The 17,043-nt window shown below is 41.4% G+C and overlaps 1 protein-coding gene across 1 annotated transcript in view; it reads right to left on the bottom strand.

Annotated features, from left to right (window-relative positions):
• LOC101827181 (zinc finger protein 120) overlaps window positions 1–16,526 on the bottom strand; it is a 41,452-nt gene extending 24,926 nt beyond the window's left edge. Inside the window, 1 exon segment of the mRNA XM_040737172.1 lies at window positions 16,287–16,526. Coding sequence (XP_040593106.1) covers window positions 16,287–16,289 — 3 coding nt within the window. The 5' untranslated portion in view covers window positions 16,290–16,526.
• Window positions 16,527–17,043: the final 517 nt, after the last annotated feature.

A 17,043-nucleotide genomic window follows, 5' to 3' on the forward strand; every position in this document is an offset into this window, starting at 1 on the left:
GCAGATCTTCCTCCTTAGGGCAAGCAAATGAATTCTTGAATACTGTTATTATCCTTAGGACATGTTCTTTCACCATGACAGTCATTATTGTGATCAATGGCAGCCTTCATCTCACCAGACTCAGGAATATTATTCAGGAAATCTGAAGTTTTCTCTAGATCATTACAAGACTTTGGGCTATCTTCATAAGATACAGTGTCATCTTCTCTAAATAGAGCTAAAAAACTCATAGTGAAAATTTCTACAATAAAATCTGTAACACTACAAGGCAAAACAGGATGCTCATGTGATTTCACAGTTTACAGTCACATTTAACACCAGAGTTTTAACACGAAGAAAAATTTGAAATCCAGGATTATGAAAAAATAGCAGTAGCTATAAAAAGACATGAGCCTATGAAATGACTAAGAGTTTTGTAATCACACATTTATACTACCAGCACATTATAATAAAGTAGGAAATCTTAAAATATACTCACTGCAATGAATGAACATTTTATGCTTATTTTGAAATAGTGTGTATGTAGACATAAGCCTCTTTGAGTGCTTGTTACCATGGCAATGGTGACAAGATGCAAGGAGCTAGAATTCAGGCAGTTGTGGACCACCAGACTTGGGTGACAGAGACTGAACTCACGTCCACTGCAAGACTCCTATTAACCCCTGAGACATGTATCTATCCCATGACTAATTTTTATTATTAACCAGAGTAAATTGTTACACACACACACACACACACACACACACACACACACACACACACACAGAGGACATAGAGATGGGGATCTCCAGGTATGTCTCTGTGGGTATTTCCAGACAGACATATATGAAGAGGAAAAACTTCCTAATTTGTAAACACAGTTCTATTTGATGTCTGTCCAGACTTCATAAAAAGAGTAATGCTGAAACCAGTTAAGCACTGACTTTTATTTCTTCTAGCTTCTTGAATGCAAACATATTACTTTTATCAGAATTCTCTGTCTGGAATGGAAATTTAAGGTTCTCTGCATCTTACTAAGATAATTTGTTATACTTGCAAGCATATTACATATAATAAGAGACTATTATAAAGCCAAATAACATTTCAGAGCTGATATGCTAACAAGGAGAACACAATAAATTGAAATAGAGACATTATAAGTTTCTTGATTATTCTGTGAGTTGTCTTTTGGTGAAGATCAGAAAGGAGGAATGTAGCTGAGTTTTGAATGGGATACCTATCTTATTCCAGGCATTTCAATACTTGATCCCATGTTAGTTTAAGTGGTTTGGCCTTCTTGAAGGAAGTATTTTAATGGCTGGAATTTAGGTATCAACAGCCATGAGCCATTTCCAGTGCATTCTCTGCTTCATGTCCATGATAAGAGCCCTCAGCTCTTGGCTTCTTTAGTTGTTCAACCTGCCTGCAGTCACAGTCCTCCACTGTGACTGCAAAGGCCTCTAATCATTCTGAACCTCTAAGCCCCTATATAAACACTTGATTCTATAAGTTGTTTTGGTCATGGTGTTTTAGTAAAGCAATAGAAAAGTAACTAAGGTTCCAGGAATAGCAAATCATAGACATCATAGAAGAGGAAACCTTAATTGAGAAAATAAGTCCTTAAGATTGGTCTATAAAGTAGCAAAGACAGTGGGCTATAGTCTTCAATAACGACTGAATTTTTAGAGACCAGATCCATAGGATGGTGCCATCTGAGCTGTTGGTCCTGGGTTATATGAGCAAGCACTTTAGAAAGAGATGAGGTACAAAGCCGCAAGCAGCACCCCCACATGTTTCTGCTTCAGTTCTGGACTCCAGCTTCCTGCACTGACATCTCTCAGTAACTGGTAGCTGAAGTATAACAAAAAGAGAAACCTTTCCTCCACACATTGCTTTTCAGCAGTGTTTATCACAGCAACAGCTGCAAACTAAAACACTTGCAAAAGTGACTATCACTGCTGAAAGTCTTTTTGACTGAGACTGTGAGGTTAAGTAAACTACTCATCACATATGTTTCTTCTCAGGATGCACCTAATTTTATATTTTTCCAGACTTGCACAAGGTAGGAAATAATTCTCAGGAAGAACATATTCAGATGATTATTGCATTATTTCACATACAAATAGTTCAGGATGGTTTTGCTTCTTTTTTTTTTTAACTTTGGTTGACTTACTTTTATTTATTTAAAAAATTTACAGGTAGGCGAAAGCCACCCAAAGGACAGCATGCGACGAAGTCCTGGGCTGGCAGAAGACATCATGGCATGTCTGATGCCATAGAGCTCAGGTGGGTCCTTAAGACATGGATTGGTGAGAAGATATCTATGGGTCCACCACACGGCCAGCAGCACATGATGGGAAAATGCAAGAGCAGAACAAAGAGTCAGAAGAGTAGGAGTCTTGCAAGAGCACTAAGCTAAATAACTATAACATATATTCAGAGGACTTAGCGCAGAGCCATGCAGGCTCTGTGATCAGCACTCCAGTTTCTGTGAGCTTCCATGAACCCTGGTTTGTTGATTCTGTGGACTGTGTTCTCCTGGTGTCTTCAACCCATCTGGCTCCTACAAGTCTTTGTGCCCCTCTTCTGTGGTGTTCCTGAAATCCACCTAATGATTGGCTGTGGATCTCCAGAGCCTATCAGCTGCCAAAGGAAACCTTTCCAATGATGAATAGACTAGGCACCAATCTGTGAGTATAGTAGACTATCATTAGGAATTATTTCATTGAATTTGTGTGTGTGTGTGGGGGGGTTGCTTTACCCTGGGTCCCTGCCCAATAAAGGCAGTGACTGGCATGAACTTACTATCATGGTGTGCCTTCAGTTGACCCAGCATTGGTTGGCCACTCCCAAAAGTTTTGTAGCACCACTGCCCCAACACATCTTGCAAGCAGGACACAGCATAGAGCTTTGTGGCTGGGTTAGTGTCCCAGTCCCACTACTAGAAGGAACCCTTTCCTGGTCATAGAAGATGGCCAATTAAGGCTTCTTATTCCTCATTACTTGGAGACTTTCCTAGAATCACCCTTATAGAAGATTCTAGGGAGTTTCTACTGCACTATGTTTCCACAGCACCCCTCAAATGCCACTAATTACAATGTGGAACTTCCTAAGTTTTTTGGAGTCCAGAATGCCATTAAAAGTCCTAGAACTTGGACAAGATAACACAGGATTTGTGTTGAATCTGCTAGTTTTGACTTTTGTTAAATGTGATTGATCATTGGCTACGCCACATTTCTTCCCCTTTTAAAACGATGGGTTGTTCCCTTTTTTGTTTGCAAAAAGTACACAGAAGGCCTTAAATATTTTTTAATGTTAGAATTTTTTAAACCTATGAGATTTACGTATTTGAAAGTGCTCTCCTTTTTACTGAAAACAATTTCTGTCACACAATACATTTCCTCCACTTCTCCCAGGTCTCACCACCCTCTCACTTCCCTCTCCCCCAGATCCACTCCTTCTAGAATTTCCTAGTACAGTGTGGGCCTCCAAGCAACAACAGCTAAATCCAACACAACAAGATGCGACAATGCAAGCACAAACCTTCATGTTGAGGCTGGAAGATAGAAGCCAGTAGGAAGAAAAGGGTCTCAAGAGCAAAAAGAGTCAGAGACATGCCACTCTCATTGATTAAATTCATAGGGTTTCTTTCTGTAATACGCTTTATCGCATTGATTAAACTTGTATATTTTCTCTCCAGCATGTGTCTTTTTCTGTAGTAAGCTATAACTGTGACATGCAAAGTCTTTACCACATGGATTACATTCAGATAGTATCTTTTCAGTATGAATTTTTCATGCCTTTAATGGTGACTGGGATGTAGAAAGGCTTTACCACATTAATTACATTCATGGGGTTTCTATCTAGTGTGTATTCTTTCATGATGGTGAAGATGACTGTTAGATACAAAGGTTTTATCACACTGAGTACATTCATAGGGTTTCTCTCCAGTATGTGTTCTATTATGGATTTAGAGACTACAGTTACGTGAAAAGGCTTTATCACATTGCTTACATTCATAGGGTTTCTCCCCAGTATGAGTTTTCTGGTGCCTTTGAAGAGCAGAGTGACATACAAAGGCTTTATCACACTGCTTACATTCAAAGGGTTTCTCTGCCGTATGAGTACTTTCATGTCATTTCAGAGTACCAGAATATGCAAAGGCTTTGCCACATTGCTTCCATTCATAGGGTTTCTCCGCAGTGTGAATTCTTTCACACACTTGAAGATGACTCTTCTGTGCAAAGACTGTACCACAGTGTTCACATTCATAGGGGTTCTCTGCAGTGTGACTTCTTTCATGCCTACAAAGAAACCTGGCAGGAGTAAATTCTTTACTAAATTGATTATATCGATGAATCTTTTTATTTCTATGAAGTCTTTCATATAATCAGGAAGTTTGACATGCTTAAGACTTACCACATGGTTTATATTCATGAGGTGTTACTTCCATATAAGAGACTTGCTGTAACTGTAAAGAGGAACCAGATCTAAAGGCATTATCAAGTTCCTCTTCAATATTTTTTTTTTCAGTGTTTGATGATACTTGTTGTGGCTCAAGCATTAGGTACATGGCTCACATTTATAGTAACCTTTCCCCATGAGTTTCTTCCCATCTTTAAAGAAAACTGGAAGAACTCATAGCTTTACCACACTGACTGTCTTCATAATATTTTCCTCCAGTGTGAGAATACAATACATTTGCAAAGTGAACCAGGACAAAACAGAAATGTTTCCACATTCCTTGTACTCATGTACACTGGCTTTCCTCCAGTGTGAGTCTATTGATGAATTCCCAAGAAGTGGGGGAACTAATTAATTGTAAATTTGAGCCACATTCAACAAGCCTACTCAGACTACTATACATCTTCTAATTGATCTGGGAGAGAGATAGGTACATTGATTTTTTCCCCCATATTCCATATACTCACAAGTATAATACCCATATTGGTATGTGATATATGTATTAAAAAATAAGTAAGAGGATTTCATATTGCATTCACACAGTTTAACTTTGTTCCTCAAAGAGATGTGGTGTATGAGATTAAGATTTCTCTATGATGACGTGGGGGAGCAGGAAGGTTGAGTCGGGAAGAATAGAGGAGAACAGGATGAGAGATACCATAATAGAGGGAGTATTATAGGTTTGAGGAGAGATCTGGCACTAGCAAGATTTCCAGAGATCTACAAGGATGACACCAACTGACAAACTAAGCAATAGTGGAGAGACTACCTTAAATGCCTCTCCCTGATAATGACTATAATGACTACTTTATATGCCATCCTAGAACCTTCATCCAGTGACTGATGGAAGCAGAGGCAGAAACCCACAGCTAAACACTGAACTGACAGAGAGGGAGGGTGATGAGCAAACAGGTCAAGACTGAGCTGGTGAAACCCATAGAATCAGCTGACCTGAACAAGGGGGAGCTCTTGGATCCCAGACTGATGGCTGAGAGGCCAGTATAGGACTGATCCAGATTCCCTGAATGTAGGTGTCAGTGAGGAGGCCTAGACAATCTATGGGGCCTTGGGTAGTAGATCGGTATTTATCCCTGGATTTTGGGTGCCCATCCCACAATGAAGGATGCTTTCTTAGCCTAGACTCTTGGTGCAGGGCCTAGGCCCTGCCTTGAACGAAATGACAGACTCTGAAGATCCCCCATGGAGGGCCTCATCCTCCCTGGGGAACAGAGTGGGGATTGGGTGAGGGGTTGGGAGGCTAGAGGAGGAGGAGGGCAGGGAGAAGGAGCTGGGATTGACATGTGAAGCAAGCTTTTTTCTAATTTAAATTTAAAAAACTTAAAAAAAAAAGATTTCTCCATGACAACTTGCTTGACTCTCATAAACTGCCCCCGTTTGGTAGTCACAAGAATATGAGTAACAACACTTTAACTATGGACAATTTGCTTCTTAGAATTTCTTGGATGATACCCTAATTAATCTGTAAGCCTTTTGCAATATGTGAATGGCATGAAACTAAGTATATTGAAAGATTTACAACATGGCATTCACAGGGCTATGACAAAACTTTTATATATGTTAAGCTAGTGTTTCTTTTTCTTGTTTCTTAGAGAAATGCCTTGCAAGCCTGGATCAGCTACCTGACATTGAGGTAAATAGTGTTGTGAGAATTTAATAATAATCAAGACACTTAAAGCTGTGCTTACTTAGTCTGTCCCTGTTTCTTAAAACTTCCAGGGCACATTAAAATTTCTTTAGAGACACATTTGTATCAGAGTACATGTGGAAATTACCTTCTATGTCTTCGATAATGTTCTTCAATATTCTGCTTTTCCCACGTGTAGCCTAAAATATAGTACCAGAAAATACATATTGTTGGAAATTATGGGAAAATGTAAGCTACTGTCTTTGCTGAACCTTAGAACAATGCCTGATTCATTCACCACTTTCTTCCTCTTTCACAAACAAAATCACAGAAGAACATCAACAACTAAGATACACTTGTCCCGTTAATTTACAAATTGAGGGAAAGCTTAGTCTTACCTATAACAGTGAGATTCCTGTATGTTTCTATCATTACATCTTTTTAGATTTTTTTTTTCTGAGAAGGATCCAGCAAAGCCCACTCTTCCCTAGTGAAGTTCACATGCAAATCCTCATAGGTCAATGTATCCTAAAATATCCCATACGCATACATAATAGAAATGGTGGCACTGATAGCATTGAAAATGCATGCTCCATTGACAAATATTCATATAATTTAGTGTGTTTCCCACACTCATTCCATAAAACAGATGTTATAATGTAATCACCAAATCATTTTAGAAGCCATTGGACTGAGTAAATACAACCCATGTCACTACAGACTTATGATCATCCTATTATGAAAAATGCACCAATCTACATTTCAATGTTCACATATTATTGAACAGTGCCAATACTATTCAAATATCCAAAAATCCTTTGTATATTCAAGGCACTTTCATGATTGTGACATCTTGTAAAAACAAGATATAACCTTCCTACACACAATGGCACAAAATATACCTCCTATTCCAAAAGAGAAGAATATGTGGTGATATATCATTTACAATCTAATAAAGTCACTGAAGATCAGAAAATCAAAGCACTCAGCTACTACCTCTTTCCTCTACCTCAGACCAAAATGGGTGATCCTGTCTCCACCAATCTCAGAGTGCAATGCAGACTGCACTGCTCTCCACCAAGCCTCAGACTGTAATCCCCTGAGTTCCTGCCTCCTCCTGCCTTATATTCCTCTCTGTGTCCAGTCATATCACTCCGGTGTCCACCTCCCCTGGGTTAAAGGCATGTCACCTCAAGTGCTGAGATCACCTTTGTGTGAGCTGTTTCACTTTTAGAATGGATCGGTAACATGTAGCTCAGTGTGATGTTGACCAACGAGATCCATCTATCTGTCTCTGTCTCCCGAGTTCTGGAATTAAAGGTGTGTACCACCACAGCCTGGCCTCTATGGCTCTGTAGTATGGCTGCTGGGATTAAAAGTGTATCGCCACTGCCTGGCTCTGTGGCTGTGGCTAGCTTTGCACTTTAATCTCCAGTGGCTTTATTAGATCATAAACAATATATCACCACAGACATAGTGAGGATTTTGGACAAAAGTAAGGCTGAATCCCCGCAGTGCAAGCACCAAATCTTGTATCTCTGTCTCAGACATTTGGGACTTTAACTTCTCACAAATCTCTCTTTGACTACTTCTACTTCAGCTCTCTATGGCAGATGTCTCAAACTTGGCTATCTCAACAGCATGTGATCTCAAAATGTAACTCAGGTTTCATCCTCACAGCTTCATGCAATGAATTCTCAATTCCCACACTAGGGTTCAGATTCGGTCAAACACAGGTAGCTGCAACAGTGCTGAAATGAAACCAGGGAGGAAGAATTCAGCATCATTCTTTTTTGTGGAACTAGGACAACATACATGATTTTGCATGTTTGGCTTCTAGATTGGGGTCAAGCCTGCCTTGCTTGGACCACAGCTGCAGCATCTTCTGTATAAGAGGCTTTCAGGAAAAAGAATCATTTTGCCTACTCCTTCCATACATTAAAGACTTACTGCATAGAGTCTTACCCTTTGGGGACCATCCTAGGCTTCCAATGTAGAACACAGGCATACCTTCTCTCTTTAAGGAATCATCTTGTTTTAATTTATGTGTATATTTATTAAGGCTCAAGAAGGTACCAACAATCTCCACAGACACACTGCAAAGTTTTAAACTTGGCATATCACAATGTCTTACACTATAATGTTTCAATAATACACTTAATATTTAGATGCACCCATGCTCTCCCATGTACTCTTATTCAGAGAACAAAGGTCTCATGTAAATCTGTAGCTAAGCAGTCTCCTTTTTTATCTGCTTGGATCTGACCTATACTTTCCTCAATTTGTATGCAACGGCCCTTTGTGTTCACAAGCATACATCCATATGCTTATAGTCACACATTCTTCCTGCTGGATTTGCTCATTTTTATTTCATGCTGCAAAGTGATTGGATCTTTAGTGGTCTATCAGATGTTTGAAGTTTTCATTGTACAAGTGCACACACTGAAAAATTCTCTATTATAGGCAAGATTAAGTCCATTCTAGATATGGTATAGCCACATACTCTTATTGCATGTTTTGATTGTTTGACAATTTCAAGAAATGCTTGATATACTAAATTAAAAGCCTTTGCCTAGTGTTACACATTCCAGCCATTTTTTGAAGGAATGCTGATTCTCTGACATAAATTGCTCAGCTTGGCAATTTCTTTTGCTAATATGCTTGCCTTTCAAATAGCCTGTCTCCCCCCCTTATCATTTTCCGTGAGTCTTCTATGGTACATCTGTTGGGAGTTTTCTATGGATGCTTCTTTGGAGACTTGGAACTGTAAAACACTGAACCTATTTAACATAGGACTGTGGTAAGATCAATTTTACAAGACCAAGGATTACAATGCAGTCTATAGCAGTCCCCCTGTTCCTTGCATGCCTCGTTGTAACCATCTTTCACGCAATTTCTGAGTTTTTTTTTATCACCCATTGCTCCAATGGTGTCAACTCTATGATCCCCCACCTGGTGGCCTACTATGCAACCCCAAACCCTAACCCTCAGCTCAAGTTCTTCACTATCTTAACAGCCTTTCGCTCTTTCCCTCATGCTCCCAGTCCTCCCGTCTCACTCTTTCACGAGGGCTGTACATGGAAAAATCATTTCTCCCTCAAAGCCGCCACCTTCTGAAAATAGTTTTTCTCACACAATACATATCAACAACAGTACCCCCTTCACCCACTCTTCCCAGACCCCTCCCCATCCCCTCGCCTCCAGATCCACTTCTCCTCCATTTCCCTTCAGAAAAGAGCAGGCTTCCAAAAGACACCTGCCAAACATAACAGCAGATACAAGAAGGCAAAGCACAAACCCTCATACTGAGGTTGGAAGAGGGAACTGAGTAGGAAGAGAAGAGTGCTAAGGGCAGGCAAAACATCATAGACACTCCCAACCCCACTGTTATGGGTCCCACAAAATCACCAAGCTAACAGCTCTAACATATACACAAAGGACCTAGTGCAAACCCATGCGGGCTCCACGTTTGCCATTCCAGTCTCTGTGAGCCCATTTGGATCCTGGTGATTTGACTCAACAGACCTTCTACTCTTGGTTACCATAATCTCTCTGACTCCTACAATCTTTGCTCCCCGTCTTCTGCTGGGGTTCTCAAACTCCAAGGGGAAGGACCAAATGGAGACCTCCAATTTTAATATCTCTATCCATAATGTCTAGCTGTAGGTCTCTGCAAGTGCTCTCATCTGTTTCCAGAGGAAGGGTCACAGATGACTGGGTAAGGCACCAATCTATAAATATAACAGAATATCCTTAGGAATCATTTCACTGAATTTTTTTTTTTTGGTCCAGTCATGTTTTACTCTACCCTAGGTATCTGGTTCCTGGCCATCCAGGCAGTGTTGGGTATCCCTCTTGCGAGCAAGCACAAGTAAGGGCCTCATTGTTAACCAGACATTAGTTAGTGTGGTAGTTTGAATATAACTGACCCCCATAAGTGTGGCACTATTAAGAGGGGTGGCCTTGAAGGAACTGTGTCACTGTGGAGGCAGGCTTTGAAGTAATTTTTGCTTAAGCTTCACTCAGTGACAGTCCACTTCCTGTTGCCTTCTGATAAAGATGTTTCCAGCAGTATGTCTGCCTGCACTCTGACATGCTCTCCACCATGATGATCATGAGCTGGACCTCTAAAATGTAAGCCTCCCTCTCAATGAAATGTCTTCTTTCACAAGAGTTGCCTTGATCATGGTGTCTCTTCACAGCAATGGAAACCCTAACTAAGACAACCACACTCATCAAGATATTGCATGATACATTCAAATCCAAACAATATCTATCTACAGACCCAGCCATACAGAAGCTACTATAAGAAATAACAAAACTAAACTGTAACACACGGAGGTTAAATACACCCATGAAAGTATATGAAATAATAATCTTACAACAGCAAAACCAAAAGGGAAGCATGCACGCACACACACACACACACACCACCACCAACAACAACAGAACAACAGGAATTAATCATCATTGGTCATTCATATCTTTAAATAGCAATGGATTCAACTTGCCAATATAAAGATGAAGACTAACAGAATGGATACAAAATCAGAATCCATCCTTTAGCTGTATACAAGACACACATCTGAATATCAAACATAGAGATTACCTCAGAATATAGGGTTGGAAAACAATTTTCCAAGCAAAAGGTCCTAAAAAGCAAGCTTGTGTGGCAATTCTAATGTCTAGCAAAATAGACTTGGATACTCTCTCTGTCTCTGTGTCTGTCTCTCTGTCTATGTGTGTGTGTATGTGTGTGTGCGTGTGTGTGTGCGTGCACACACACACACAGGCATGTGCATGTTAATAGACACTACATACTCATTAGAGGAAAAATCTACTAAGATGATGTTTCAATTCTTAACATCCATGGCCTGAATGCAAGAACATTCATATTTGTAAGAGAAACTACTAAAGCTTAAATAAATCATATATTGATGGTCACACATTGATAGTGGCAGGCTTCAATTCCTCACTCTCACCAAAGGACAGGTCATCCAGACAATAAAACAACTAAACAGAGAAATACTGGAACAGACATAATGAACCAAAAGGACTTACTAGATTTCTACAGAACATTCCAGTCAAACACAATAGAATATACCTTCTTCCCAACACCTCACAAATCTTTTTCTAAAATAGACTACATATTCCATCACAAAGCAAGTCCCAACAGATACAAGAAAATTGGAATATCCACCTACATCCTATCAGACTGCTCCAGATAAAAACTGGATTTCAACAATAACAGAAACAACAGAAAGCCTACAAACTCATGGGAACTGAACAGTTCTCTACTGAATTACCAATGGTCAAGTATAGTGAGATACCCACTTAGCACGTACCTATGGCACTGACCATGCCCTTGTGGGTATGGTCACAGGTATGGATGTGACAGACAGTGGGTTTAGGTCTAGGGTCCGGGACAGGTGGTCTCTTGCTTCCGGTCAGGTCACAGAGGGCAGCTGGTGTGATCCTTGGTGTGGGAACTTGTGGTGGACATCTGCTTATATATGTGCCTTCTCCCTGAATAAACTTCATTTAACCTGTACTGAGTCTAGTGAATCTTGATTCCCATGCAATCGTCAAGGCAGAAATAAAGAAAGAAATTAAAGGCTTCCTAGAATTCATGAAATTGAAAGCACAACACCCAAACTTAGGGGACACAATGAAAGCAGTGCTAAGAGGAAAGTTTAGAGCACTAAGTACCTACATAAAAAAATGTAAGAGATCTACTAGCAAATTTACAACACACCTGAAAGCTCTAGGACAAAAAGAAGCAATCAAAGAGGAGTAGATGGCAGGAAATAATCAAACTGAGGGCCGAAACAAACAAAAAATATATATATACAAAGAGAATAACACAGAGAATCAATGAAACAAAGAGTTGACTCTTTGAGAAAAATCAACAAGATAGACAAACCCTTTACCAAACACAGACATAAAATGCCACAATTAACAAAATCAGAAAGAAAAAGTGGGACATAGCAAACAATACTGAGAAGATACTGAGGAACTCCAAAATATTATTGGGTCATACTTTATAAAATCTAAAAGAAATGATAGCTTGCTTGATAGACACCACCTACCCCAATTAACTCAAAATCAGACAAGCATTTAAATATGCCTATAAACCCTATGGAAATAGAGGCTGTTGTTAAAAGCCAACCCCCACCCCCCAAAAAAGCCTAGGGCCTGATGGTTTTAGCACAGAATTCTGCCAGACTTTCAAAGAGAAGACTTATTGCCAATAGTCTCAAATTACTTCACAAAATAAAAGCAGAAAGAACAGTGCTAATTTCATTTTATGAGGCCGCAGTCACCCTGATACCCAAACCACACAAGGATTCTACAAAGAGAATTATGTACCAATTTCCCTCATGATCACTGATACAAAAATACTCAACAAAATACTCATATACAAGTACTTTTCCAGAGCCGGGAGGTGGTGAACACCTTTAATCCCAGCACTCGGGAGGCAGAGGCAGGCGGATCCCTGTGAGTTCGAGGCCAGCCTGGTCAACAAGAACTAGTTCCAGGACAGCCTCCAAAGCCACAGAGAAACCCTGTCTCGCAAAACCAAAAAACCAAAACCAAAATAACAAGTACTTTTCCTGTTACTGCAATGGACAGTCCACTACATGATTCAAATGGGTAATTTTAAAAGTCTGTATTGGTATAGCCCTTAAATATAAAAATTTAGGAGGTTTAACCAGTCGACATCAAGGTCATACAGAGATCAAGGTCACATGAGTCAACATAAGAGAGCTTGTCTCAGAAACATTTTTTGAAAAGGCTACAGGTAGAGTTAATATGCATTCCTAAGGAGAAAACACTCCACACATTTAAGAATGATGAGGTACAATCTCATTAGTAATAGTATGCACTCAGCTCTGGATCCTGCCCAACAAGGAGCCAGCCTAGAACGGAGTTTACATTCCACATATGCTGTCATCCTTAAGTCTCTTTTAGGTTCAGGTTATACTTTGAACAATTTAAATAGGGACATGAGACTGAAATTCTAGCCAGATGGGAGATTTACACAGAAAAGAATTATTCAAGTGCTTCAGTGGCCTGAAACAGCAGGTCTTTCTTCAGTGACAGGACCCTAGGGTGGGAAGGGGGAGGTTCCAAGGCAACTAGAGGATAGAAAAGATAACAGCTGGTGTCAGGAGGTCTTGCACAAGCTGTCTTATGTCAAGCAAGTTTCTTAAGAAAAATAGCATCTCGTATACTACTTCCAGGCTGGAAATGAAAGGAATGAGGGGCTTCTATGATGCCGGCAGAAACATACAATGGGGAAAATTCAGAAGCATAAACAACATAGCCTAAGGGGAACAAAGGGTATCTGAAGAACCTTATTTACCAAGCAGACAGTGGGTGTGGGCCTGATAATCACAGCCCCATGTGGTAACAAGAGTTGTGTTCTCAGGATCTGAAGCAACCCCTCCCCAAAGGCCCTGGCCCCAGACCACTGCCAGCTCTCCCAAGTGTATTCCAGGCTTTAAAGGAGAAGCTGTTCTTGTTCTATACCTCAGTCTTAGTAAGCTCCCAAGGTCTAGGTCCCACTGCTACTGACTCTGCCACACATGTTCCTAGGATGGAGAGGAGCTGTTCCTTCTCCATACATGAGGGGCTTAGGGAAAACATCACTTTTTCCTTTTCCAAGACTCGTTACCCAATGCTGTCTTGCCCATCTGGCATAACTACACTTTCCCAAAGAATGCATGTTCATGCCACACCTGACCTTTGTGCTGGTCCTACACCTGTAATGCTCCATTGAGCAGCTCGATAAGAGTACGGATGGGACTAGTAACTGGTGGTAAGTCAGGGTTTTCTCTCTTGTTTTGGTTTGGAGACAAATTTCTGGTTAATCCTGGTGAACAGTTACATCCTGCCCTCTAATCTCAAACAGGCCTGCCTTGTTATAGTTTAATGGTGGAGGTAGCATTGGTGGCTTAGAGGGAAGGGACACTGAAGCATTAATTGATCTTAATAAAATGCCAGAGTCAAATGTTAGGGGCTGAAAACTGAAAGATCTGACAAGCAAAGCAGTTCTTACCTCTATAAAAATCCTCAGACTGAAATGAGGTTGAGCTCCTATCTGCTTCTGCCTTATGTTCCTCTCTCCACCCAGCCATATCGCTTCCTGTCTGTACAGTCCTCCAGATCACTATGATTAACTAGTAGCTAGTTATGAAATTGATTTAGTTTTGGTATGTGGTACCTGAATAGTACTGTCTTTCCAGCACGGGGCAGCATTAGATGTTCAAAGCAATTCTCAATTATATAGTGTGAAGCAAGTCTGAGCTGCAGGAGATCGAAACCAGTAGTTCTCAACCTTCCTAAGCTGTGACTCTTTAATACAGTTCCTAGAGATGTGGTGTCCTCCCAACATTAAAATTATTACCGCTGCAACTTCATAACTATATTATTGTTACAGTTAAGAATTGTAATACAAATATCTGTGTTTTCTGGTGGTCTTAGGCCAGTCCTGTGATAGGATCATTTGATTGCTGACCCCTGAAAGACAGCTGTGACCCCCCCAGGTTGAGAACCACAGCTCTAAACTGATATAAATAAACAAACAAACAGCATATAAGAAAAAATGGAATGAAATTCTTAAACCAGGGAACTCTGGAAAATACAAACAGACGGAGATCAGAGCAGTAATGCATTGAAAGAAAATGAAATTTAAAAAAGGATACCAATAATTGACTTTTTAAAATGATAAAAATAATGGGAAGAACACTTAGCTATACTGACTTTGAAATGGAGTTATCACTTGCCTGGTAGGGAGAATGCCATTAATAATAGCAACTGAGTTCTGTAAGCTGACACATGGAGTTACAGCCAATGGCTTGTGTCTCAAGCCTCTGAGCTGACTTAACACAGATCTGCATAGGAGAGTTTGCTCAATGGAAACTGAATACTAAGAAGTTCAAGCTATGCTCTCTAAACTGTACACCCACCCATTCTGTCTATCTCTATTCACATGGAAGGAATTAACACACACTGGGAAATTCTATCAGGTCCTTCCTTATGATGGGGACCCCTGCAGCTCACTGCCTTAAACTTCAGCCTGTGACCTAGCTACTGTCTAGTCTATCTCCCTGCAGTGCACACAGTACACTGTTCCTCCTCTTCTGGTCTGAAGGGAGAAGCCATGCTCCACACACAAATCCTTCTCCTGTTACTGCAATGGACAGAACACTATGTGACTCAAACTGGTCATTTTAGAACTCTGTTGTTCTGTAGGGTGTGCTCCAAGAATTCAGGCTGGGCAGTGAGAACAGCAAAGGCAATGCCCTGTGGACTGCAGACAGGGATCAAGCCCAACTCACTCAACATAGGAGAGCTTGACTCAAAACTGCTTTTCAAGAAGGCTGGAGATGCAGCTGTTCTAGAATTAACACACCTTCACAGCACACCAGGACTTAATGTTGGTCGTGACCCTGTAATGATTCCCCTGAGCAGCCTGTCAGAGGTGTTTGATGGGGAGGTGGGCCTTTTGGCTGGCTGAAAATCAGGGCTGTATCCTTTGTTATGAGAATGTAGCTTAGTGGCCCAGTTAATCCTGGTGAACAAGCAATTGCATCTTATCACAATCTCTAACAATGAAGGTTAGCGTTTTATCATGCTAATCTTTAACAGGCCTGGTTCACACACTGCTTATCTTTGGGGGTATTTGGAAGTCATCCCTCCCTTATCTACATTGTTAATGTCTCCTAAGAATTGGTAAATCCTTATACCATCAATTCTATTCTACGCCACACGTTTGCAGTGGTACACTACACAGGAGATACCGTTTACAAGCGCCACAAAACTAACTACAGACGGATCCTAAACCTAAATGTTGAGAAAGTGGAGAACTTCTGGAAGATACCGGAGAGACCAGGGATCTCCGAGTTTGGCAAGTCTGGTGATGCCTCTCCACTTGGGACAAACTAAGCACTACGGGAACTAGCATTTCACGGCGGTGTCAACAACAAGGGTATTTCTAGGCACAGTTCCGCCCCCAGGGGGCGAAGTTATTAAGAGGCGCAGGAAGTTGCGAGGACCACCCAGGACGACGCAGGACTAGGCAGGAGCGCGCCGCGCTCTGTGTCTCCCACCCAGCCGTGGGAGCCCACTCCACAGGCTCGCGAGGCTCGGCCGGCCGCTCTACCCCGCCTGGGGACGGCGGCCCCTCACTCACCATGGTGCGGCCGCAGAGCTGACCCGGAGTCTCTCCACCACGGAGCCCGCAGTGTAGCACAGGTGACAACTTCCGACTTCCGCAGCAGAGGAGTTGAGCCAGACACCGGGTTCCAGGAAAGCCCCTCCCATGGGGGTCCGCTGGAGCGCACGATTGGCTCGTGAGGCCTGAGTGACAGCACACTAGCCAATGGAGCCTGAGTGACGCACCGCGGTGAGCTGAAGAAACGGTGTGCAGGGGTTACCAGTCCCGGCTGCCCATGCAGGACAGGGCTCTCCCAGATTGCAGGGAGGTTTGTGCCAAACTCAAAAGCAAGTCTCTCAGTCGCTCTCTCTCACTCTCGCTCTGTTTTCGTGTCATAATTTACTTTAATAAAAAATACAGGGGCTGGAGAGATGGCTCAGTGGTTAAGAGTACTGTCTCCTCTTCTAGAGGCCCTGGTTTCAATTCCCAGCACCCACATGGAAGCTCGCAATGGTTTGTAACCTTCACACAGACATACATGCAGGCAAAACACATAGACAAATGCACATAGAATAAATAATTGTTTTTGCCCGGCATTGGTGGTGCACACCTTTGATCCCAGCAGCCCGGTGGCAGAGGCAGGCGAATCTCTGAGTTTGAAACCAACCTGGTCTACAGAGCGAGGTCCAGGAGAGGCTCCAAAGGAATACAGAGAAACTGTGTCTCGAAAACACAAAAAACAAAAAAGCAACAACCAGTCCCCCCAAAAACAACTGAATATGTATCACAGATT

The sequence above is a fragment of the Mesocricetus auratus genome, unplaced genomic scaffold (genome assembly GCF_017639785.1).
Source record: "Mesocricetus auratus isolate SY011 unplaced genomic scaffold, BCM_Maur_2.0 Super-Scaffold_100676, whole genome shotgun sequence".
NCBI classification, from domain to species: Eukaryota; Metazoa; Chordata; class Mammalia; order Rodentia; family Cricetidae; genus Mesocricetus; species Mesocricetus auratus.